The 27900-nt window shown below is 37.7% G+C and overlaps 1 protein-coding gene across 3 annotated transcripts in view; it reads right to left on the bottom strand.

Annotated features, from left to right (window-relative positions):
• The window catches only part of LARP4B (La ribonucleoprotein 4B), a 59934-nt gene that overhangs the window by 26678 nt on the left and 5356 nt on the right, over positions 1–27900 (bottom strand). For 2 of the 3 annotated variants that reach the window (XM_074868249.1, XM_074868258.1), the window contains exons 1-3: positions 3013–5714; positions 957–1104; positions 603–764 (exon numbers count right to left, since the gene is read on the bottom strand). In XM_074868249.1, coding sequence (XP_074724350.1) covers positions 603–764; positions 957–1104; positions 3013–5685 — 2983 coding nt within the window. In that variant the 5' untranslated portion in view covers positions 5686–5714. Of the gene's footprint in view, positions 1–602; positions 765–956; positions 1105–3012; positions 5715–14489; positions 14625–27900 lie in introns of those variants that run through there. The other variant, XM_074868267.1, reaches the window with a different exon arrangement.

Below are 27900 nucleotides of genomic sequence, written 5' to 3'. Positions count from 1 at the left end.
TAAAACATGCCATCTGGTATAGACTATAGCTACTAACAGTTGCGCTGAAAAAATAATGAAAGTTAATTAAAAAAGAATGCAAACAAGTTAGACTAAACTGTTGCTTTTTTTAGCATCTTAAGTACAAGAGTGATCTTTCAACACATTAACATTACTACTTGAGACACAAATGGTATGTGAATTTCATCTCAGTACCTGACCCAACTAGAAACATGCAGATTAGGTAGTCATCTAAATGTAAATGTCTACACTATGGACTTGCATTGAGAATAACATTTCAGAAAACAATACTCCGCTATATCCAGAACTTATGATAGATTTTGTGCAGTATCTTACAAGGCCTATACTCAAACAGGAGACTGGTTTCCAAATATGCCTAAACCTGAAAGCAAAAAAGACAGGATTTTCTGGGGTCTGTTTACAGAACACATATATTGAACAACAAAAGTGGTGTAGTTCTTTTTGTTTCAGTTTTTGAGGTTTTGTTGGGGTTTTTTTGTGTGGTTGGTTTTGGGTTTTTTTTAAACAGATGCTCACTGTTCAACTCAAAATCTGTTTTCTTTTTTTAAACCAAATCCAAGAAAATATTAGCTTTCTCTTACCTGTCTGGGTGGTTTCATGCATAGACTCATACTCAGAATGATCAATAGCCAAAGGGTTCATATCTGTCTGATCTGACACCGAAACAGCTGGTGATGGCTCCTGCAGCTCTGTCAGCACTGCATTCTGATGCTTTTTGTCGCCATCACCATTGGCATCCAGTCCTGCAGCAGAGATGACAAACACATTCAAAAACCATTCCTTCTAATCACAGTAACATCATAGTTAAAACTAAATCTGAAGTAAAGTTGCTTACATATTTGCATTCATTATTTTAACAGGAAATTAAATTTGAGAAAGTTCTGCACTGAATTTTACCTTTTGCTTGAGCAACATCTAGAAACTCTTATCCATACCTTCTTTACAAGAATCTGGAGGTTGGTCGGGTATTTCTTCCCACGTTTTGCTCACACTACCATCAGTGGCACCACTTGCTTCCAAGTGTAACATATGATTTCCCCATACCTTTGCATTAGGGTTTAACTCAGAAACCTTGGTTGACTCCTACAAAAAGAAAATGCTTTGATTATGCTCTTTGTGGATACACAGCACGCACCTGTGCATATACATGTACAGTTTCAAATAACAGTATCAAATGTACAACTCATGACTGTATTAAGTTTTTTCACATCTGAATATATTAACTGAACTGCCATCCCATAATTGCTTCAGGTACAAAACCAACTGAATTGTGCAGCACAGAATTCATTTCCTTGATTAAGAATCACCAGAAAAGGCTAGCCAAGCAGAGCAAACTACAACAAACATTTTGTTCTTTGCCTTTGACAGACTAACTCAACCTGTACTCGCCCTCGACTTCGGGCAGTTCTCCAATATACATGTTAACTCAATGTTGACTATATTATTGTTGTAGCTGTTTCTGCAAAATAACAAAAAACTTAAGAAAATACAAAAGCATAGGATTGATTCTTTTTCCTGGACTTAAACATGTAACAGTTTTAAGAAAGCATTACAGAAAACTGAAAGCAATGAGATGTGCACAACTTCTATCATTACTTCAAGAGAAAACAAACCAGAACATTAACAAAAATTTAGGTTAGTCTTCCCATAGCCAGGACAAAAAGAATGAATTACTACACCCATTTAAATCATCTTAAGCCAATCTCCTTTAACCTGGATTGGAAATAGACACATTTAATGGTCATATATGGTTATATATAGCCATTAGATAAATGGCTGTATTTATGCTTCAGAGAGACTGCTCTCTGCAGTGCCAACATCTACAATACTTTTTTGATAGTAACATGCCAGTGTTCTCTTGTTTTGCTAATATTTCAGCAAAACCCACTAAGTTATTCCATACCCAGAATATCTTTGGTTTGTTTTAATATGATGATTATACTGGGAAAGAGTATTGCTTATGATAACATACACTAAAAAAAGTTAATATTTGTTTTATGGATTTAATGATGCTAGGAACATTACAGAGTTTAAGACAGGCACTTCAAAACTCCATGAAGCTTTAATTAGTCTGAAACACAAGCACTCAGACAGGGATTATCATAGTGCACAGAAAACATATCCAGAAAGTAAAAAGATCTAAAGAATCTCAACTTAAACAGATCTACTTCATGATAGAGAAAAGACTTATAGTGGAACACTTAAAGTGGAAGTGTTCAACATAACTACTTGAATAGTAAGAATTCAAAGATGACAGCAAATTCCATCAGTTTCCATTTTTAATACAAAAAGTTCCCCCAGGAGATAGTAAACTTCACCTTTAGTACAATCTACTGTCAGCACTGCCACTGCTGGGCAAGGTCAGAGCAGCTGCTGTAACACAGTTGGTGTGGAGAACAATACTAAGCACTGGCTCTGCTCAGCAGGGAAGGAAGAGGGGCAGCAGCTCCCGCAGGTCAGTTTTGTTTCTTTCTTACCCCAGCTAGCCAAGATCCAGTCTAGCTCATGCCCCACGCTCCTCCTGAAGCCACTCCTTTCCACAGCACTTTGGAGGATCATCTCCAGAAGTGAACAAAAGGTTTCCTAATTGCTACCAAGCAAAAACTTTAAGATTTCAGGAAATCCACAAACATTTCTTCCCATATGGAGGTAAAGAGCACTATTAAGTCTGTAGAAAGTTTCCCTTCCACATACTGAGGTGTTCATCTCAAGTTCATCTAGAATTGAAATCAAGATACTTTGCCCAACATTTAAACTTTCACACAAGGTAAACAGAACCAAAAAAAAATATATCAATATTCAGCAACATTTTGACTTACTACATTCTGTATAGCATTCAGTTTTGCAAAGGAAAGAGAGTGGTCAGCTTCAGGATAAAATAACATATACTGTATTTAATTATCTAATGAAACCACAGTTTGACTTGGCTTATTCCAATTCCTAGCTCCAGCTTTAAGCTTTAACATCAAATCACTTCTGCAGAATACTTACAAATTCATCTTTATCTTGCCATCCCCAAGTATCAACATTTTCTGGTGCTAGCAGCTGATACGGGTATTTTCCCACTGCATATGAAGCACCTGTTAAATCTTCAGGTTCCTTCTGGAAGTTTTCACTAACTATATGCAGTCTGTCATTCTTCACAGCATTGTTAGAAATGGTATTATTCCATAAAAAGCTCATCAGATATTCACCATTACCAGCAGTAACCGTGTCAGAAAATAGCTGATTTGTCCCATCAGCATTGCCAATCTGAAGATTGATGAAGTGTGACCATATTTCAACTTGGGGATTTTGTCTGTCCAGTTCATAGGAGCGCTCTTGGTCACTTGATATGTCTTCCATCACATCTAATACACACTGCTCACTGCTTTGCTGAAATCCTGCGGTACTAGATGTGGCACTGTGTATTTCGTAGGAAGGAGTAGCAGCATATTTGTCTACCTGCTTTGGGTCAACAAAAACTCCAAGCTCTTTGTTTGAGAAAATCTTGTGATCTGACTGCATATGTTCCCAACTTGTGGTCAAGTCTTTCGTTTGAGTATTTAATATATAACTGATGTTTTTCAGTTCAGTAGTTTTGACTTCTAACTGCTTTAAATTCCCCATGGTAAAAGCTTCTAGATTCCCAGTTGACATATTAAAACCAATGAGGTTCTCCCCTGAGTGGATGCTGACACACTGTTTTACTTCACATTCATTTACATCACACACACTTTTTTCATGAGTTTCAGATCCTACTTCAGGATAAGGCCTAACAGAAATGTGGGTGTTCCTGACCTCTGGCTCTGGACTGGCACAGTGACATAACTCAAACTCTTCCACTGGTTTATCATGCACATGAGAATATGAATTTTGACACAATGAAGGTAAACCATTAGGGGCTTTATGGAAGAGATTACTGGCATCTTCCAGATTTTTAGTGTCATCTATCAATTTTACATGCTTGTATATACAGCTGTCCAAAGCTACAGGTACAGTGGAGTTACAGTAAGTATTCTGATCGTGAGTCAAGCCTTTATTGCAATTTAAGATGTTTTTATCACTATCAATGTTAGCACCCAAATTCTGTTCTACATTTTCTGCCTTGTTATCAATTGTCTCATTTAAGTGAACTTCAAATTTTGTCTGTTTTACAGATTCTACTACATCCCCAGCTATTTTGGCTGACTCAGTCCCCACATTCCATTGATTTTTCACTGCATGGAAGGAACATACATCCTGTCGCTCATCCTGTCTACAGTTCACGTCCACTTTATTCATATCCTTGTGTTCCAGAGACACAGAAGAGACACTGTTTTTGTTATGTGATTTTGAATATTTACTTACTTTACCTTTATTCCCTGGTGACTCTTGTGAAATCTGAGATTCTAGGCTGTTTCCCTTTAGGACCATTTCATCTGCACTTGTGTTATGTAGTTCATGAGCTGTCAAAGTGCCATCACTTACCCATGAACAAGTTCTGCTCAAGCTACCAGCTTGCTCAAGCATGCTACCTTTTAGCTCAATGATACTCAGACAGACATCCTCCTCCATGCCGCTATGGTTTGCACCTTCAGTTGATGCCTTGTTTGTAGTGCAACCCTTAATTTGAGTAGGGAAATCAGGACTTTCTTCTAAGTCTTCCTTTATTTCAGTCATATTCAAAGCTTCACCGCTATGCAAAACTGTACCTGTGCATTTCTCATTATCTTTCAAGAATTCTTCCAAAACACTGTAATGTTCACTAGAGTCAGATGCAAGCTTTCGGCTCTCACCACACATTCTTTGAAATGTTCTCTCTTCCACATTTGAGTTTACTTCACTTTCTGGCTTTCGGAAGTAGTCTTCAGCAAGTTTTTCTACATGTTGACTCACCAAAAAAGAATCATTGTCCATCTCGTGTAACTCTACTGATAATTTAAAGTTACCCCTCACCTTCTCTGCCACCTGTTCAGTATTTGTTTCCGTTATAACACTTGAAGGATGCCTACTTAAACCAAATGGTACAATCTCAGAATCATGACTTCCCTCAATTTTTCCTGAATTACATACTCCAGTGTTTAACAATGCACTGGAAATACTATCACTGTGTTCTACATTTTCTGAATTAGGGCTGTATGGATCCTCTTCAGCAGCATCTGCAAATTTTACATGATCATAAGCTCTGTGAAGTGATTCATTCCAACTGACAGCATTACCTATGGTATATAGCTCCACTTGTTTATTCTCAGGGACAACATCATATATTTTCACTCTTAAGCCATCTGTTACCATATTGTCAGTGTTTAACCTATGCACCTGACACCTGTTAGCCAGCAAGTTATCATAAGAAGATTGGATGTCTGTGCTACAATACTCCTTTGTCTCTTTCTTCTGCATGTTTGCCCTGTCCTCTTTTTTATACTCAAACAGTTCTTTCTGTGAATTAAACTTAGCTCCCACTTGTGCCGATTGCTGCATTGGAAATTCCTCCCCAGTGTCTAGAGGTCGTGCCATGCTGCACATTCCTTCATCAGTAACAGCTGAGTTATCTGTGACTGCTGCAGTCTCTTCATGCACAGTAGCTGGCACCTCTTCATCACCTTTCAGATCTTCAGCATCTACAACACAAATACTGTAAAATTCTCTATCTTTTGTATTTTGTCTGTTGTCTACATCAAGATAGTAAAATGTTGGGGACATCTCTCTATATGAACTTGAAACCTTTTGTAGGCTGTCACTCTTGCTGTCTTCAAGGTTCACTGTTGTTTCATTCTGCCTTGAATGGTCACACATAACTGCACAATCCTCCAGAAAATTTCTATTTAAGGAAATTTCACCCGGTAAGCCTTTGCCTACGACATCTGGTACATGTGAAGTAGAAATATGATCAAACAAGCAATGTTCTTCTGCAGCTACATTTTCATTATTAATATTTTCTATATTGTTAATATGCTGACCATTACTATTAGATTTTTTAGGTGCTCTTTCTTTAATAACCCTATCTTTCTTTTCTTCACTTTTCTGCAGATTTCCATATGCACCAGGGACATTCAGGAGGTGACTAAAGGAATTAAAGAAGCTAAAAGGTCTGTCATATGGTCTCCTAGAGCTCTCACAGGGAATATTCTCCATGCTTTTGTATGATGGATATTTTGCTTTTTTATCCCAAAACCCAGATTCAGAATTTGACGCTGCGCAATCATCTCTATGAACGCGTTCAATGCCGACTATCACAGCTGCCCCATTAACCGTCCTTCCCACTGTATGCAGATCCTGACTTTCCACAGTTCCTAAAATTGAATATAAAGTTTTACTTATCCTTGACTCTTGTGCTTCCTCTTCCACAGATTTTTGTAACAAGCCAGTTTTCTCCTCATTCGTGCTGTTACTCAATTCTTTACTGAAGCAGCAGCCCATGTTTAACAAGTAGTGTCAGAGGAGTCTTCTCATTGCAAACCACCTTCCTCCATGCACTAACTTTCTACTGCTACTGAGAGACAAGCCAACACCCAGCTGCCAAAAATAGCACACTTTAAAACCATGCAGGGGTTCATATGTCATTGCCACTCAAAGTCCAAATCCCAGTTGCTGAGCAATGTTTTAGGATTTCATCATATGCACTGTAATATTCAAGCCAAATAATTCTCCTAATGAGATTATAGTCTGTTTACAAGTATTACCAAGTCTTATGAACTTCCATTGTTTCATTTCCTGAAGAGTTTCCTTCATCCAAATTATCAAAATATTTAAATGACATCTTTCACAATTTCCGTGTGTGCCAAAGAAGTGCTTGCCTTCATATTTAGTACATCTCCTGCTTTCCATACAAGGATAAATGCATTCTGGCTTCACACATTTAAATCTGATTTGAAGACTAAACTAGTGAAAGCTACTAGATCAAACACATTTTGGACCATTTTCTTCTCCTCCTCCTTTCCACCAGAGCTGAACCTACACCAAGATTACTTCTTTAGGAGAAACAGCCTAAAGATAGATAAGACCTCATGTATTCCATTAAACAGTCATTGTACATTATCAGAAGCTAACTCTGTTCCAAGCCTTTTTAATTTGTTATCTGCATAAAAAAAGAATACATAATCCCTCAGTGACTTACAGCACTGGAAGGGGCCTCAAGATCATCTAGCCATGGTACTGTGGCAGGATTAATTATACTTAACCTCCAAAAAAAATTCTGTATTCTTTTACAAAAACCCTCAGACTGATTTAAAAGGTAGTTTGACTAAAAGCTAGTTCTTCCAAAAGTCTGCCCCCAGTATAAGTTTTCTTTCTTTCTGATCTTATGACAGCTAGAACATGTTTATACACATGTAAATACATCTTAGAAGACTTCCACTACTGTTAAGTCCCCTTACTTGCTAAGAAAGTGGTTCTGTTTCTTCAGAAATAAAAGCCCAGTAAAAGCTGAAAGTACCCTACAACTTCTCAGCTCTAAACAGAGTTGTTCTTACTTGCCTTTACATAACTATACATCACTCAGACCTCCTCTATAACCCATTCTTTCAAATTTGGACCCCCTCCTTCAGAGAGCTTGCAGAATGTACCACTACAGCACCACTCTACACCATTACATAGAAGATACTGAAAACACAGAAGACAGACAAGACAAACTATTAAACTCTATCTCAAATGTTCTTTCAGCTGCGGAGTGAACTGAGTGCTATTTTTCAATTGGTTGTGCACCTTGTGGCAAGTTTAACTCTAGTACTTGAACTAGAGTTTTAAGTTAGACTGGCAACTTGCCTTCACTGTATTCATATAGCAGTATACAGGGGTACTAAGGCTAAGGCAGTTGTCTTTCAACTAACTAATAAGAGAGTTACTTAATTTCTACTGTAAACTATACTTGTAGAGTAAAAGCTGCTTAAGAGATCCATGCTCTAATATTCCAGTATCATTACATCTTTTTTGCATGCTTGTCATTGTGACTTATTTTACAGCTGCTGTCATGGCAAGTGTGCGTAAGGCAGAAGACATGATTCAGTCTTATCTATGTTTTCTATATGGTTCCCATCACTGCCACACTGCAAGATTCCTGCTTTGTTCCCAAAGTTCCAAGAAAAAAAAAATTCATCTTTATCAGAGAAGCCCACAGTCACTTTTTCCTTTCAGTCTCCTTCACTTACTTTACTTCTGACAGAAAATCTACTACTATCAACATAGAAAGAAATTAAGCATCAGTTCCTATTTTACGCATTCATATCTAGTTGGTAAACTAAGTTCACACCTGTTTAGTCATGAACCAAAAAAGACACAAGCATTTTTCTGTTTCCTGTTGTCACCTGAAAAATGAGAAAAAAATGATGCTGCACTGAAAATTAAAATCAGGGAGAATATAAAAAAGCCATTGGTATCCCAAACTGCTCGCAGTCTTACAATAATAACTTGCAAGTACAAGGTAGTACTGAGCAGTGCCAAAGCGCTCTAGAAATTCAGATGTTTCACTTTAGTCTGCCCCGCAGTTACTATGAAGCACTCCTGTAGTAACAGTAGTAGAGTTCACATTTACCAGCATAAAACAGACTAGAGGTGAATCTTTTATAGTGTGAAATGCTTCTATTCTCTTCTCTGAAGCTTTTCCAAGGTACTTGAATATTTATTTTGAGTCACTTCTTATCCTACTTCTCTTTATAAATACTGTGTAACATAAAAAGGTGCAAAGCTGTAATAGAGCTGGCAATGTAGCTTCTTCTCCCCAGGCAAGTATTCTACTCATAGGACAAATGAATCACAAAAAAATAATGTGCTTTAGATTCTTAAACACAGGTTACCATATATTTAAATGCCATATAAATTTAAATGCCATAGGCAGACTAAGATTTGTATACGTGAAAGAACCATACTGGCTAACTTTCAGGGGAAACCTCCTATTCACCACTAATCCTCTGACCATAAAAAAAGATTGCTGAACTGGCTACGGAATACATCCCCTCCTCAGCAAGTCTGCTTTGAAATTGCAAAGTAAGAAAAGAAGAAGAGTACCCTGCCCCCCCCCCCCCCCCCCCAGCTTATCCAATACAGGAAGCCTTAAAATGCCTGCAGATAGATTGTTCTTAAGGACAGGAAGTCTGATGCATCATTGCTGCCATCTGCTGCATTTTTTTTAATTCTCCTGTCAGACAAAGTTATTCAACATGCTTGGATCCAGACTTAAAACTATGCCAAGTCCCTCCACTCTCTAGTATTCCCTGGAACCAAGTACAGGGAAAGGGAGAGGGAGTTACTTATAATAGTTTTTTCTGAAGAAATGCCATGAGCAAACAGTTCAACTGTTTTTAATGTCAGTATAAAGTCACAGTAATAGCTGCAAAGTTTACAACTATTCAGAAAACTCCCCTGTCAGGTAAACAGCAAGATTTTTTTCCCCTCTGTGATTTAACCATTACTAACTACGTGCTTTCTAGAGAGGAACGAAGTGCCTTTAAGAGATGGACCTGGGCAAAGTCCACTTTTCCAGTCCCTTAACAAGCACTTCTGCTATCAACTAACGGGGAGAAAATGGGTGAAGCAGTTCAAGCAAGCAGAAACTTCTTCCAGTTTTCCCATAACCTTCTCCCTACGTGCAAAGGCACATTTTGTACTTGTTCCTTTGGTTTTATCTAAGAGTTCCAGGGATAATTTCTATTTTTAAGCACCTATAGTGTACATCCTTTAAGCCACATTTCTCAATACTATTTACTGTGGGATCACCATTAAAAAAGACAGCAAGAAGAATTTAAGCAGAAAATGCCATACATGTTATGCTACATCACCTGAGGTTGGTTGTTTAACTTCTAAGACTCAGTAAGTCTTAAAAACCTTCTGGCTAAGCTAAACACTGCCACCTGACTCAAAAAGCATTTTAACAGAACTTGTGTTCTGCCACTTCAGAGCCCAGCTCAGCTGGAGGGAGTGGCTTTTGTTTATTTTGGATTTTTTCCTTTATACATACATATCTTGGCTCTGGTATATTTCTCATCTACTCAAAGCCTAAGCAGGTTTTCCCTCTCCACGAAACAAAACTGCTCTGAAGCAGCACTTTCATAACCTGAACAATTATATTTTTTAGTAAGTATTTTAGTCCTATGTCCCATACACACCTACACAGAAGACAAGAAGTCAACATGCTTATTAACAGGAACACACCTACTCATCTACTTCCATTTCTACACGTACCTACTCCTTCTCATATACAGTCTTAAAGACCTTAAAGTCTAGCTTTAAAGTTACAATAGCACAAGTTAAAACAGTCCTTACAACCTTCTGATACCCAACTTCATTTATCCTTTTTCTACAATGAAGTCATGCAGCCATATCTAGTCTTGAAGAAACAGTGATTATCCTGCACTCTCAGGCCATACCTGATGTCATACCCACCACCAGTTCGGGGAAAAAAGAGCAGCATCACAACAGACATCACATCACTACTGCAGATTTTTAGAAACAGCTGGTCAGAAAGCTTAACTTTCCCTCCAATACATCAAGGTTAAATGGACTGTTAAGAGTTTAAATGCACATTTTACACATTAAAGCAATCAAACATTAGCATTAGAAGTCATCTAGAGGTGCAGAACTATTCAGCACTTCTCTAATGGTCTAAATGTACAATAATGTGACAGAAAGAATGAACGCTTTGCAGTATTGATCCTTCATGATGCTGATACTGTACATGTTCAGCTTAAGGTCTAATCCTCCCATCTTTCTTTTAAAGCCATTCACGACCTCTTGAATTATTAAATATCACCTACATGTTATACAAACTGCTACTTAACTCTTAATTGGCACATACTGTATGCAATACTGTCAAATGATCTGAGGATTATATGCTATACTGAATTTCCACTAAACTGTTACACAGGATCCTATATTAAACTAGTAAATCAAATTTCCTTACTCTTTTTAGAGGCTTATTCTTGAATAGGTTGCAAGAGGATTTTTGAACAACCTAACCTAGCAGCTCTGAGCCCAAGACATCCTTCCATATTACCTCCTATGCAAAAGCATTTTAGGAAGTACAATTAAGTCCCATCTTAAGTTTTCTGACTTGCTAGCTATTTTTCTTGTGCTCAGAACCAAGAATATGATTGAACTTGTATTTACAGTACCTATAAGCATTGACAAAAACCAGCACACCACTTCAGTTTGAATTCCCATTAATAGAAGCCCATGACAGCACCTATTTTTCATTTTCATTTCACCTAACTATTCAACTAGGGAGAGAATGGGTAACATTCATATCACAATCAGACACTAAGTTTAAACGGCCCCATGGTAACATCCTCCACTGGAATATACCATCATGTGCAGAACCTGTTGCCACCTGATGAGACAAATCTCTTCTGAAGTTAATTTCAAATTTCTAGATCAGGTCAATTCAGCCAAAGAAAGAAAATTTTTTGGTCCTTAGAAGGTGCTCTGAGAGGCCACATACTCAAATGCAGGCACAGCAGGGGAAGAGTTTAGGACCAATGAACAAGGAAAAAGACCATACCTTTAGCACTAAATGTTACTTATGTCTTGTCTGGCAGCAACAGGTCATATAAACTACCTCCACCATGGGATCTGGGTCTTGGCCTGCTCCCTCAGAGTAACCTCATATTTCTAGCAGCAAAGTGTTATTGATCAAAAAGGAAACAGAAGTGAGTCAAAAAGTAGTGAAACCTTTCTTAAACTCTGACTTCCCTGGGTCCAGTCTGATAAGTGCCTTCTCAGAAAGAATAATTGTCAATCGGGATACAAAAAAAATCCAATGACAGTTGTCACCTGAAGTGACAAAGCCTGCCTCTAGGTTAAAAAAAGCCAGAAATACCAGCACATTTAACTCCCAAAGTTATCAAAGCTAAGATTATGCTAGTATCCTCTAAATTATCTACCTCCAACTTGTAAGAGTAAGCTACTATTAACAAGAAATTTACAAGGGTCCTCAAGCTGCCAGCTTCCTTCAATCAACTTGCATGCAAAACTACTGAAATTCTGCTGTTTAATACTACTAAAATCAGCCAAACTCAAGAGGAACTGTTGTTGGAAGTGAACCATACTAGGCTTGTGATCAATCTACAGGAGGCATTAAATAGCATATACTTTTATAGCTACTTCAAGGCAGAAGAAATTACTTTGCCTCCCTTACCACAACTGTTAGCAAACAAGTGACCTCTGTATCATTAATAAACAACACTGGAAAGTGATTTCTGAAGGGTTCCATCGCATCAAAACTTCCACTAATTCAGTCACTATTGACTATCTGTTCAACATTACTAATAGCAGAACACATGTTAAGTTTTGTTCCTGCCAAAGAAAACAGACTGACTAAAGTCATAATTAGGAAACTTTATTTACTGATAATATTTAAAGGTGTAACAAAAATACTTTATATAATCACTTCAGAATTAAGGCTAGCATATAGGGAGTCATTTTCCCAGGGTCTACAGAGGCATATCAAAATTTCCAGTAGAAATTCTACAACTTTCCTCCTGAACTGTCACAAAAGCACTCAGACTAGGTATCACCAGATCCTAGTATAAAACCATAGCCAGAATAGCTAGGTAGTGTAATTCAGCAGATTTCTTTTAAGTCTATAAAAAAAGACTCAATAGAAATCTCAATAAATAGCATGGCAGTATGACCCCATATCAAATACACACTGAAGCAGGGATCACCACAGATGTGAATCTATACATTTATGCAGTCTAGCCCTCTGATCTCAAAATAACTACACCATACAAGAAACAGCAGGTGATTTTCAGTTAACATGAAGCATGTCCTGGCTAAACGCAATCAAGTCAGAAGTTTTTCTTCATTCTATTACATTTCTGGAAAGTTGAAAGTGTCTTAATGATTTTAGTTTGCCAACGTCTTCCTGTACTCCATGATGTTTTCCTCGAACTATAGCCTTGTTGCCAAAAACTTGCATGTGAAGTCCTGAAGCACTGACAAAATATACTCATGCAAGAATGCCATTATGGAAGGGACCATCCTAAAAACACTTTTAACAGCGTATACTGGCAATGATTCTCATACAACAAAATAACCTTCTGATGCTGTGCACATAGGAGTATGATACTGGTATAACTTAAAAAAGCTTAATAAGCTACAGGTCTCATGTTTATGGAGTAAAATATTCAAAGGAAAAGCTTTAATCTCAAAAGAATTAGTTATTTGAAATGCACCATTATAGCACTATGGATACACTCCAAGATATCCAAATTGACATTAGTGTCTAAGGAAAAAAGCAGACACATTTTCTGAAACTGAAAGAAACCGTTACTCCCTTTCTCCAAATAAGTATGAAAGAACAGAAATTAGATCCAAGTTCAGATAGCTTTATAAAAATTCTAGTACATCAAATTAAAAGAACTACCATCAATGTGAAGGCTAATCAAATTAATACTAATGCACCTGCTGAAAGTGTACTGACAGTTCCAAGCTTTTGAAGCAAATTTGCAAGAGCCTCTTACTCAAGCTTACACACTGGTCTCTTGGAATTAATGCCTTGAGTACAGGAAAAAAAAAGAATCACAAAAGTTCAACTTTCAAAACTATGGCACAAAAGCAGGTTCAACTTTTTCCTCTACTGTCAAATAGACAAAATTCACCATCTGAGAGAGGTAAAACAGAAGAGAACCCAGAATAAAAAAAAAAAGGGGGAGGGGGGGGAACAACAGAAAAACCCCACCAGCTTGCTTAGCAAAGAAAAGCACAAGTTTAGAGCATTTTTCAAAATGCTCCTTACTGCTTGCTGCAAGGTTAAGTTGAAACAGCAAGCATCTGCTGCTTAGTACAGCACAGGCCAAGTACCCAGCAGAACATACACTGAAAGCAAACCCTTCAAGATGTCCCAAGAGGAAACATTCTTCCCAATATACAGTTAACGATCAAAGATGAAAATACGTTATTAGTAGAGCTTACACACAAATCAAGTATTCAATCCTTTTGAAGATGTGTGTAACATTTACTGCAACATATTCACACAGCACTATCTGCTGTGTGATCTGCCAAAAGCATCCCATAAAGCAACTTACTGGATCCAGCAGAATAGCACAGAAGCAGCAGCACGTGCCATTTGGCAGAACTGACTGAGCAAAATTCCTGTTACAGAATGCAATTTCCTATTTGTATGGGTTTCTGCTTTTTCTAATTACAGACACATGCCAAGTGCCTTTCCTGCACTTTCATCACATGTTAATGTGTAAGCTAGAACCTAAGTTGAGATTGGTAACACCATTCCTGAATAGCCAAAAAAGCCCTGTACCCTTAAATGAGCAAGTACAAACTGTTGTAACTTGCAGTTTATTTAAATTCCCTGTACGACTGAAGAGAAGTTAAGTTGAGGCTCCTACTAGGTACGGAGAATTAGCCACCTTCAACAAATCTGTTCTAGCATTTTATATTGCAATGCTATCAGCCGACTGTCTTCTAAAATGTTGTGACATTCAATTTTGATTAAGACATCATAAAAAAACCCGTTTCATGCAACACATACCAGGGGAATACATAATTACAATACTTACTAGATGAGAACCGTCTTTAACTTCTTGTACTTGCTGCACCTGCGGTTCAGCCACAACTTTAGTGTCCTGATCAGAAGTCATGAGCTGTCTGCTTTTTGGCTGCTCAGAGAGAACTTTGCTGGTCACCTTTGTAAGCTGCGGAAATAGGAAGACAAAAGATTCTGTAAGTGGTTGTTAGAACTCCTGAGAATCCACAGCTATTCCAGACATGCCATGCTGATTCAGACCAAAGGTCCAAAGAAATTCCACAGCACAGTCAGGATTATCCGTTCAGAGAAAACGTTATGGCAGAAGCCGAGGATAAAAAGTGATCTTGGAGATACACTCAGCTCCCAGTCGCTGGTTGCCTCAGGAGTGCAGATGAACACTTGCCACTGTACCAGGCAGGGAAACACCACTGGCAAAGTTTCACTTGATTCTCACCTTAATTATTCGGACTGGACTTCTTCCTATCACCTAGTAGACTTAACTTATTAAGAAGCATTTAGTCACAAACCAAACCTTGTCTTCTACAACTACTCTGACAGTCACTGAATCTGCAAATTTTAAGCAGCATGTTACAACAGTTCTGCTAGATTAGTTATGCTCAACAAGTTGTTCTGCGCCATCATCCTAAAATATTATTTTATTTGATTAGACAAGTAGAAAACTGAGCAGAGTTGAAAGTCTGACAGCGTCTTTGCTTTGAAATTTGAGGCTACTATTGAATGCTGTTTTGAAAAACACCTGGTCTTTAAAAAAAACCAGGACAAGCTCATTTAAAGCATGAAGTCTCAAAGTAAATATGGGATGTAAAAGTCAGCATCATTTTTAAATTTTTCTTTTCTAAAAGGACTATGCTTTTTGACAATATGGTAATAATGCTTTTTGAGTTATTCACCCATAAATTCCAGTATTCCATCTGTAACAACGTGCAAAATTTATTGCCTTCAAGCTGGTGACACCAAAACATCAGGGTGAGATTCTCTACAGTCTTTTTCAAATAAGAAAGTAAAGATTTGCAGCACATGGAAAGTACCAGTATGAATCTGTTCTTCAGCAGCATAAGCTCCTTTTAGGGTATCTTGACTCCAAAAGACTGGTTAAAAAGTGTTTCTTTCAGACTATGGCATTATGGCCTCCCATGGAATCTCCTCCACACTGTATTTTGAAATGGACATAAGAAAAACCCTTTTATACAACTGACTGAATACATTCCAAAACTGTCAAGGAAAATTACTACACTCACCTATGAGCTGATTCAAGTGTCTGTGGGATTATGCAGAAGATATTTTGCACACACAGTTGAAGAAACAAATATACTGACATCCCTGACAGGACGAAATACTCAGCTAGATGAACAGTTGCTTATCACTTCATGCTACCGATGTAAAGTCAGCATGACAAACATGTTTTTGAAAGAAACACATGCACTGTATCACTGTTATATTTCCAGAAGTTTTTCCCCTAACACCCTGCCTCTCATCTTGGAATAGAAACTATTTAAGGGAGAAGTGACAGACAAACACCACACCCAAAAAAAAGAAATAAAAAATTATACTGCCCCTCACAGTGTTATACACACATGAACATACACAGAGTCCACATGGTAGAAAGTCTTGAGTTCATTCATGATGTTTGTATTTTATAAAACAACCAAAAATCATCCTCAAGATGAAAGTAGTTTTTTAAAAGCAAGTACTAAATAGCTACAGTCTGTGTTGCTCAAACCCACACATGGGAAGCTGTATGCACAGTAACACTGCAGAAGGTGTCTAAGCTTCTTGGAGAACACTTCTGCTAATATTCTTTAAAGAAACTGGTTTTAGCCTTTTAAAAATTTGGATTAATATTTTTCTTAAAAGAGCACAAGACTTCTTACACAGTTCACGTTCGCTGTATGTAATCTCCACTGCTGTTCATACTAACCTTAAGCATACACATTAGTTCAGATTCACAAGGTAAAGTATACTTTACAGAAAGACAAATGTGTTTCAGTCAGCAATGATGCTATCTACTCGGCATTTTGATCCCTGTATCAATGCTGAGGTACTTCTTTGCATCCCTATGTCGCCTGCTTATCTCACACATTCCCATTCCCTTCTAGGATCAGCCTGTCCCCAGTCATGCTGCAATCTCTTCCATCCTCTGGTGTATAGTGTTAGCACCAGTACTTTGCAAATCTATGGATTTGGAAGGAAATACAGATAAAATCATGTGAGTCTAACAAGCAAGAGTAAAGTTCCAGCACACACATGTCCTTTAAAGCATTTGCTGATTGGCCATCAAGCACAAAATATTCACCTAAATCATTAATTTTGGCTGAGGGTGGACAAGTTGTTAGCCAACCTGATAGGTAACACAACTAATGTGGACATTGCAACTTCAAATTTCTTGGGCAAGCCACCAGCAGAGCAGCACATCATTCTACTGCTTTTTCAGAAGTCCTTTAGATGAGATTACACAAAAAGCTTATCAAAGGCTAGGTCTAGATTGAAACTCTAGGTAACTCTGCTTGGATTACTCTAATAATCGTATTCTTATTAGTTACAGAGATATACCCATATATTTAAATTGTATTTTGATCATTAAGTATCAAAATGGTTCTCAAAGCAATTGAGATACCATTATAATCTGTTTAAAGAGGATATTCAACCTGCTTTCTAAGTCCCATGCTTTTAACAATGATCAGCTCTTGCCCTTCTGCAAATGGGTAAGCCTTACAGAAAGACCCCAAATGCAGGAGTTTCCTTTGTCATTTTCTTCATTTAGTATGTCATACTTCTACAAGTCCCCAGGACATCAAGTGCTCTGCTGCAAAATCCCATCTGCTGTGACTTCATGTGCAGGGCTGTTCTGGAAAGTCAGTGCTATCAACTTTTCTGCCGCAGAGTTGCCACCTACTAGTCCCCTAAAGCATAAAACTTGTATGACTGCAGGCTTCCAAGACTATCATGTTGGAGAATACAGTGTTTGTGAAAAAAGCAGTGTTACTTCAGGGAGAGAAACAATAAAAACCACAAAACGTTAAAGGCTCTTCACAGGATGTGTTTTAGCATGTTTTTCATTAGTATTGATACATATCTACATACACAAGCTTATTTACAGGAACCACAATCAATATCCTGTAGTACTAGCAACTATAGATCAGGATTGGTAGTTTGCAAGACAGTTATCCTCTTTTGATGCTAGTTTAATAGTCAAATTGGCAAGTTAAATGTGACATTTTAATGCAGCAATAAAAATTATCATCCCATCGAAGAGTTAACTTGCCCTTCATTTTAAAAGATACTCTGAATTGCTGATTGGTAAACCCTATCTCTGCATAAATACATGCTGCTGCAACAAACATTCAAGTGAAAAATACAAGTCGGCTGACCCATTTGAGATAGAGGTAACAATACTTACAGCAGAACATTGAGCTGTCACAAGTAGACTGCAATCTTTTTTTCATTCAAATTATTAAAACAAGACCCAAGAAAAACCTTCAGAAGCACACAATCTCTTAAATAAGCTTTTAAATAATATTTCCAGTCTATAGCAAGCAGATTCACAAAAAAATCATGTCTTCCACAAAGTATGTCTAGTCATAGTCTACAGAACAGCCCACATTTAGGAGTTCATTTAGAAGTATACAACTATGATTTTGTAGTATTATACATGATTCAACCCTGTAAATGTGTATAGTAGATCTTTGTATTTTCTTCTGGGTTGCCACTCACAGAGCAATTAGTCAAGTTCAACAACTTCAGATATATTATGACAACAGCAAAGTTACTCTTCAGACATGCAAATACATATTTCCAGAACTACCCAATCCAAGAGAAACTGAATGGATTTTACTGAAGTTTATCAAAAGCAGTTTGAACTTTGTCTGTAAGCAGGCAAGACACCCCCCAGAAGTTTAAAACACGGGTAAAAACATGTTTCTTTAGAAACTGCACAACATTCAACCACGAGGACTTTACTGTCCCCAAAACTGTAACACACTGCTCAACCTGCTAAATTAGTAATTGCAACAGGAAGGGGAAGAGCACCTTAATACACTTGTTTTCTGATTAGACCAAGGATGATGGGGGCGGTTAACTCTTTACTCGTACTTGTACAGATCTGTCCTTGTCAGCAGTGGCTGATCTGAAGAGTTACAAGAATACTCCCAGGAAGGACTGAGACCACCTGGCTGAGCAACACAGGGAGCACGTATTTCAGCCTACTGGTTTCCCTCTGCAACATCCACAACCACCTTCACAAATAAAAAGTTGTGGGTTTTGTTATTTTGTTTTGGGTTAAAAGAGCACAAGACTTCTGAAGAATAACATGGTTCTTCACTGGCAAATGCATCTTGTTATAAGAATTCCATCATTTCAGAAGATGCCAGATACAAACCTGCAATGGTCCACAGGATGACTATACACAACAAGTGCACACAACCACATGATCATGCTTGTCTGGGTGTCAAACCAAGCAGAGCTAAGACCTCTCTCAGCCAAAAGCCACACATGTGTGTTATTATGGTGCCAACATCAGGCTAACCTTTACACTGCATTTAATTCAGGTTAAGGTATCTTATAGTACTGGCAGAGTTAATGTTCAACTGTCTGAAAATATTTATACACACACTGCATCCACATACACCACAACCTTGCAAACAGCTTGGAAGAGACATCTACTCAGTTGTTATATAGCCAACAAAACCACTACTGCCCCCATCAACCCCTGCAAACCTCCCTCAAGTGTAGCCTCTGATCTTCCTGCTTTCATTGGTAGTTCTCTAATTTTTCTAATTCATATTCAAAGTGTGCTTTTACGCAGTCTTTTTTGCTGTCTAGTTACAAGAGTATGAGTAGCAGCATGCATTCTCTCAATCAAACCAGTCAGATAGATCTGTTATTTAAAAACATGCAAAACCCCAAACAATGCTCTAGGGCTGAGATCTTGCCTGCCAACTTTCAGCCCAGAGTAATCAGCCCTTAAAAAGAGATTTACAAATGCAAGTGCTGACAACTAACTTTCATACTGCAAACAGCAACACCATAAAACAAAAAAGCTCACTAGAATAAAAGATCTTTTCATTGCTCTTCCAGCAAGCACAAACAAAAATAGATTTGAGTTTGGCTTTGTGCAGAACTCTTCCTAGCAAACATTTTAGAAACTTTAAACACAGATTAAGATAAACTTTTCACAAGGCTAATACAGAAATACACTTCCAGTAACATGAGAAAGCCTAAAATGTTTTCAAAACAGAGGTGCACTGCTTAACTTAAGCCTCATAACAAACTTCCAGTTGCAGGCCAGAAACCCTCTTTCTACTGCCAGAGATAACATACTTTCTCACCATCTTTCATGCCCTTCTGTATCCATGAGGATCAGACACCGCAGCAGAAGTAATCAGAGCTACCACTGACCTCAGCTAGGAAAAGAGTTTTAGCACCAGCTGAATACATCAAATAGTTGATATGAGAAATAACAGATGCCTCTTCCAAAAGTATATTACTAATTTAATACATTAACTCCTGTTTAAAGAAACTTTACCTTCTTTTATTAGTTTCACAAGTGTTTTGAATACCCAAGGCATACGTAATATGTCAAGAGTTAATCATGTTCTTAGCCCAGGTAAAGCTGCTAACTCAGATACGGGATAGTTAAGCTTATAGAGCATCATCAAGAAAAACTGACAAATCCTAATCCTGTAAGACTGCAAGTTTCCCTGAGTACTTAGTGTTATGAGTAGTGATACAAACTAGAGCTTGCAATTTTAATCAGATGGCTGTTTTAGAAGACTTTCAAAGAAAGATTTCAGCTGCTCATGTAAGAGTTGAACTATCATCCTGCTGCATGGGGCACGTGTTACCATTCTGTAGATGAATAACCCTACAAAGCTGTATCATTCCAATACAGAAAGCCTGTGACAGAACTCAGGGGTTTCCATCTTTCCTTTCAAAGCAGGAAATCAGTTTCTTTACGGAGCAGATGTGCCAAGCGCTCTATCATTCAAAGGATGGCATTATTTAAAAGAAAATATACTGTGAAGCGGTTACATTACCACAGTGGACGAAATAGCTGCGAATGAAAAAATCTAACCACCCCAAAAAGCACATCTGTTGGTGGCGATCTCTGCAATCATCATTGTGCCTACGTCGGTTGTAAACTCTGTATTACACAACAGCAATTAAAAAGCTGACATGACATAAATATTTAGTCACGGCATGTGTCTACAGAAGTTAAATTTTGAATACACTACTATTTTAAAAATCATCACAAGGCTCTGAAATTGTTTAACTGCTAATTAGCTAAACAGTTGGGGGAAAAGCTGAAAATTCCACCTCTGGAGCTTAGTGTGACCCAGACATTTAACAGTCTGCCAGATGAAGGTTTCAAAATGTACATGCATCCAGTGTATGTGTCACAGTGGCTGGAAAGTTAGATTTCAAAACACCCAAGAAAAGTACGATCTGATTTGTTTCAGTTTTCCTTCCTGCCAAGAAAATTGCTTGTGCCCAGGCACCCCCCAGGCAGCACCCGGAATAATGCAACTTTTTGGTTCTTGGAGAGGAACATGGACATAAGCACCGGGGACAAACCTGCAACTGGACACTTCGCAGGTGCAAGGCATTTTAAAACCCACATGGCAACGAAATTTTAACAAGAAATGTACTGTCAGAAGTGCACCCTTAACCCTGGATGTTTTCAACATTCTGCAACAGAAAACACCAGCTAAAACAGTTTAGAGCTGCTGCTGAACCTACTTCACAAGTTTTTTAAAAACCCTTCTGTCCTTTATAGGGTTGACAGCCTCCAAAACTGTTCTGCAATTCTATTAATTATCTCTTCAAACACTGTCTCTCCTCTAAGAATGGCTGAGATTTCAAGAGAAACAGTAAACCTTGCTATTTAAAGGGAGTGCTGCATTTCCTTATTTAAAGATTTATGAAACATTTCTGTGCTATGCTTCACAAGCAATTTCCAACTCCATTTACTGAGCTTTCTAACACACACACACGAAAACCTCTGCGATGGAAGTGCACACCAGAACTGATTACTCCGCAAGTCTAGAAATTCAGACTGTTGTCCAAGAGATACCAAGCAATAAGTTACTAAACAAAGGTGATAAAATATGAAAGAAACCCGATAGTGGTAAATGATAAGGACTCTATACAGATGTATATGAAAAACTCAGTCAAGAGCAAGAAAAATGGGAAGAGGGTAAAGTTACAGCCTCATTCACTCACCTAATCTCAAACAACAGGAAGAAATATCTTGACAGTACACAGAAGATAAGAGGATGACCCCTACCAATAAATAATCCTGATTATCTGTAGCCTTTTATGCATTGTATTTTAAATACATATGCTTAAAATAAAAGGAAATCTCTTCACTACATTGAAAGCTCTCACACAGAATTTCCACAGTCCTTTTGCACACCAAGATGATAAGTTTTACAGGCAGGTACTAGCTGATGTGCATTCAAACATCACTCAAGAAACGGACCAATAAGCCTGTGGATCATATCCTCCTCAGTAATGCAATGCACCAGATGTTTAATAGTATATAACCTAAAAAAAATCTTACCATTTAAGAATACTAGGACTGCCTACCAAGACAGGAATAACCCACTTTTGTGCCTTAAGAGTATCATGTGCCTTGAAGACAAGTGTGATTGTGTCATGAGCAGTTTTCAGTTTGCTTACAGCTTGTTCTCAGTTTTCAAATCTGAAGCAGCACTCTGACTGCGGGCTGAAGCACATAACATTAAGAAACCCAACTCATTAATTAACAGGGGTTGCTTCATGTAGCACATCCATCACAAAGCCACAAGCTTGTTTTCCTCAGTTGTATGGACTAACAGCACACACCCTGAAGGTTATCCATAAAGATGCATATTTAATTTCTATTATAACTATCATGTCAGATAAGATATTCTTTTATCAGATAATGATTTCAAAAAGTACCAGACTTAACTAAAATAAACCTTTCACTCCCCTATTTGTACATGGTCTGAACAACCCCTCAAATGGCATAAAGTTGTTAGCAGCTCAGCTAAACCATGACAATTCTGAAACAAAAGGTGGGATGCCACCTTAATATAAAGCATCTATGACCATAATTCTCCACAACCCCATCCTCTCTTGAAAATCTGTTTTCTCATTGAATATAGAATCACAAATTCTACAGTCATTACCAAGGCCTACAAAAAGCAGAAAAGATCTCACACCAGAGGAAAAAAGGTCTTTTATCTTTTTCAGGAAGGAGATCAAGAATTTGCCACTCAAGTACATTAGGCAAGTACATCAAAGTATGATGATTTTCCACTAAAATACTCCATCACTTGCCCTCAGTTCGGTTCATGAGCATTTGACCTCCTCCCTACCTCCCAGCCCTGGTATCTCTTTTTCCAGGACAGAAAACATCACCAGCAAGAACAGAATTGGAATAAATTTTAACGATTCCCTTTTCTACAAGTAGTTAAACAGAGAACTACACAGTAGTTGCTTGCACACACTTCTGGGACCACCTGAAGAGTAGTAGAGGAGAGAAGACCCAAGTCAAACAACTGATGCCATTAATCCTTCCTTCCTGCTCTCTAGGAAACCACCAGCAGCTGAGTATTGCAAACCAAGTACTGCAGTTCTGAGTGAAACTTGCTGTCAAGTCCAGATGATGACACTGCTGCTGCTATTACTCTTGCCTACAAAGCATCACAGGTAGTTCCTACTGCAAAAGAAAGAGGCGGGGGCAGGGAGGGAAAGAAAGAAAAGATGACAGTAACATACCCGCAAGAGAAATCCCAGCAGAATGCCTGTACTGAATCAAAGTGTGAAAAGAACAGGTCAATGCAAACTATTGCTCTTCTGCATTATAAAAAACAGAAAACCAATGAAGCCTGAACACAGGGCAACAATGCTTCAAGTACCTACAGAAGGACAAGCCTTGAGTTCCAGACCCCAGACTCTGCACAGCATCTCACACCTGCCTCTGCTTCCAAGCTATGTAATAGAGACTACATATGCCAAAATGTTTATGCCTAACATGGGTTAACAAAAACTGTAGAATGTGATGGAAGCTCCCTCCTTCCCCAAGATTTTAAAAAAATTAATATATTTTAAAAACTGATGAGGTTTTCAGGGCACAGGTATCATATTTACTAACCCACTGCTCACATTCATTTCTTCTAATGCTCCCATAGACCTGCATTTACCTGTTACCCTTAACTAAGCTACAAGGCAACAGTCTGCGCTTGCAGTGTCCAGTGCAACGGGATTCTGATCTGTAAATACAACTCAAAGAGGAGGTAATGCAAATAAATAAAAAGGTTGGTCTTTTTACTAATATACATAATTTTAACCGCTAAAATTGTTTATCTACTACACAAATATTAACTTGAGATGCTTTGGTGTGATCTTTGATAGGCTAAATTTTCTTGGAAAGCCAAAGCTTCTCAAACTTAATAAATTTATGCTTACAAATTAGCTGGGAGACTATTCCAGGCTTCTAACGTAATACCAATATTTAATGGCAAATACTGTTCACTGATGCAGAAATTAATTTTTTTCACTTAATGCTAACATTAGGAAAGCATCACAAAAATCTGTTTCTGAAGTTTAGCACCATCAAATGCAAAGCCTCCTCTAATTTATCATCAACTATCATCATCCATGTTGCTTGTCCGCACTGAAGTTCCATGAGTTAACAATTGCACACACCTCTGCACATCCAGAAAGCAGAAGACCAAGACACAGAATCGTCTAGGTTGGAAATGACCTTGAAGATCATCTAGTCCAACCATTAATCTAACATTGACATGATCAACTAGAAGCAGTAAGCTGTATTGGAAAGAAAATTAAATCTTGCCCTGGAGTGGATGGGGCAGGAGCTTATACCTGTACTACAGATTTTACAAAATACTGCTCATTTTGGTACTATTTTTAAATAGGCATTTTCAGAACACTAGATGGTAACTTAAACTCACAAACTGTGATTTAAAGTGAAACTTTTCAAAAATTTCCACATATCTTAGTATACCACTCCCTCCCATAGCCAATCAAGACACTGCATGATTAACATGGCTCTCAGAAAAAGCCACATGAAAAACTTCACATATTTTCTCCTGTAAAACACAGTTCTTCATTTTGACACACATCTTATTCCCAGCAGGTGAGTTTACTTTGGCACTCCAGTTACTAAGTCTGTCTCATTCTGTTATATCTTCTCTGAACTCATGCACACATGAGGAATTATTATGCAAGTATAATATCTTGCATAATAATGTATTTTCCTTGTTTCCCCTCCCTCCCCACATAGCTGGCTTGCTCTCACTTAACCAAGGTTTTTTGTGGGTTTCCTTGTCTTTAAAGTATCTACTGAAGGGAAGTCAGAAAGATCCATCTTCCTATTCCACTGCTGAAGGAAGCAACAATTAAGTATGCTAAAAGCTTACACAGAGCTGTAAAGTTTAGAGAAAATGTTGTACTTTCATCATGAGAAACAGTTGTCATTTTAAGACTGAAACTCATTCCTGACTTGGAGTATAAACTAGAATAGATACCGAACTTTGACTGGCTAACAGACTCACCAGCATCTCAGCATACCAGTCTCACAGGAAATGGACCTGTCATTTTACAAGTTATGTTTATTTCACAAAACAACTGCGAAGTGCTACAATGTTCTACTAGCTACTTCAAATTTTTAAAGCTAAGATGCAGCAAGTGATGGTCTATTTGGCCTTTCCTAATTCTTCAAAGAAACACTAGGTCTTCAAAAATATGACAGATGACCAAGTACCATCAGCTTTAGCACTCAGAGGGAACAAGTTAAATGTAGTGCATGAAGAGTGTCAGTTTAGCAATGCTGGGAACAACGAACTTCCTTGTTTCGATTTCTGAGTGTTCCTCCTCCCGATTTACCAATACGATTGCTAAGTTTTCTGCACACTTCACTACTCTGATAACCAGAAAATGGTCAATGCCCACTCATGATGCTGCCTGTGACTCTAGGTAAAGGAAATAACTAATCTAGCCCTGCTGGGTAGAAATTCATGGACATTATCTTCTTCGGAAAAATTCAGGAGTTGACAGAAGAGGATGCATTATTTTATAATGAAAGACAAGACTAAAAGCATCCCTTGAAGCTATAAGGTTAATATTTAGGGCAGTTCCAAAGGTGAGGTTAGAATTCTGACATTCTTTAACAGGTCTTAATGGTCTTATCTTAGAATATTGCTATTTGGATTCCACGTTTCAAGTCTGCAATCAGTGCTGTGCTTAAGCAAGAGAAGGTTAAAAACTGTATTAGGAACTTCCAGGACACTTAGTATTTTTAGTGCTTTGAATTATTCTTTAAGACACACACATAGCTTCAAAACTGATTTGCTAATCTCTTTATCATTACACTCTTGGACCACACAATAAACACCTAATTCAGGGAAGCAAAAATCTTACACCAAGGATCTCAAATTCAAATGCATGCAAAACTAATTCTGAGAAAGATCTGATGCAGACTGATGGGACAGCTGTTGCAGTGCTCCTAGAACACATCTTTGGTCAGAACAGGTCTAAGGGAAGTAAGGGAGGAAAGGGTCTACATCTACATAAAGTCCAGGTGAGAGGCATATAGGGAAGCAAATAAGATGTTGATAATTACAGTGATAAATGAAAGGGTACCACAAGTTTTCTTCCAACATGAATGTATACAATAATCCTCGACTACGCAAAGAGTATTTTAACAAACATTTGTTCTGCAAAGCCTAGGATGAACTACCCCTCAGGCTTCTGGGTTTGGGTGTTTTTTTTCAGATGACTTGAAAGACAGTCATTTACCTAAAGTATGTCAACTTAAGTTTTGAAACTTGTTCAGGACCAAATCTAAAGTGAAATTAAATTACTTAAATATGCATCATTTAACTTTAAGGTTTTGTAATAAGAAAAGGAAACTAATGTTTTTGCCAATGATTATTTCATTAACCTCTTTGTCAAAAATAGAATTTAACCCAAATAATTCAGTCATTTTAGTATTACTTCCTCTTTTGAAAAAAGCCACCAACCTCCATTACAGGCTTCACCAAAATCAGAAGCAACTCTTGCTTACTGTAAAAACACTGTATGAAAGACTATCACCTTACTGGGTGCACATTTGTTCACAGTTAAAGCACCCCACCTTTTTAGAGTATCACTGTAATCAAAACTACTGGTAATTCAGGTTTTGACTCACTGTTAAAGGATGGACTCTTCCAATATTTGAGCTTGGATTTAAGGACAAAAATTCTTCCTTGCAAGTCAAAATAACTGGGCACAGATCCTCCTAAAAATTCCACTGATTCCTTGAATCCAGGCAGTTCAAATACACAATGTGAATTAATAAACAAAAAAATATAATCATAACAAAATGGATTATAAACTAAGCTGCAACAGGTTCATAAAAAAGGATCCCCCTCTTCTTTATAATATGAATCTTTTAGACATCTATTAAAGAATTAGACAACAAGCTTTAAACAGGAACAGGGACACAAATCCAAGATCTTGGAGACATGCCAATGTAGGCAACGATATTTTGCCCAAATTGTTTGCCTTGCTTTTTTAAACAGCAACATGTTGACCATTTTCTGTCTCTATCCGTCAGGCAGCAACAACATTGAATGGGAACAAAACTCTTGAGATAAGACTGCCAATTCTGCACATACAGGTAGCTCAGCACTGAAAGCAACCGTGCCCTGATGCATTCTTCCCTTTTGCTCTATTTTTCAAATTCCTAGAACAAGAATCAGAAACCAGTAGGATACATCAAAACATTTGAGCATAAACCTTCAGCACCAGGGTACAAAAAAGCAAGCTACTTTGGACATTGGCCTGTTGATTCATCAGTTCCTTGTTTGAACAACAGTCAGAGTCAGACTCTGTTGTGGGGCAACCTGTGACAGCATCACAACCTGTAAAAATATGCTTATGGATACCAACACTGACCAAAACCATAAAGCTGCCAAGAGACCTCACTGTAAAGCTTCTCAAGCATTTCATTAAGTTTCTGACAAATGAGATTTATCAGATAGTTAAAATATATTTTCCTTGACATAATTACTATTTAACTAATATTTTGTTTCTCAAGATTTCCTGTCAGATTACTGACATATTGTGATTATAAAATATTTGAAAATAGTTTACAGAAGAATAGGTCTGCTGAGAAATATGGAGAAACACTTTTAATAGAATAACAGAAATCTATACTTTTTTCAAGTAAGTTTGTGAATCCATTACCTAGACAGATGGAAGTCTACCTTATGAATATCATCAATAAAGTATTAATTTTCATCATTGTTGCTTATTTCCAGAAGCTCGCAGGTAAGGGCCAGTATGAAGTTGAGGGGGAATTAATCTAAGCGAAGGGAAAATACTGGTCTGATACTTGTGCAAGAAAACACAGGAAATCTAAAAGCAAAATTAAG

The sequence above is a fragment of the Strix uralensis genome, chromosome 1 (assembly GCF_047716275.1).
Source record: "Strix uralensis isolate ZFMK-TIS-50842 chromosome 1, bStrUra1, whole genome shotgun sequence".
In the NCBI taxonomy this organism is placed as follows: domain Eukaryota; kingdom Metazoa; phylum Chordata; class Aves; order Strigiformes; family Strigidae; genus Strix; species Strix uralensis.
Note: the sequence above shows the minus strand (reverse complement) of the source record. Positions and strands in the feature narration are given on the sequence as shown.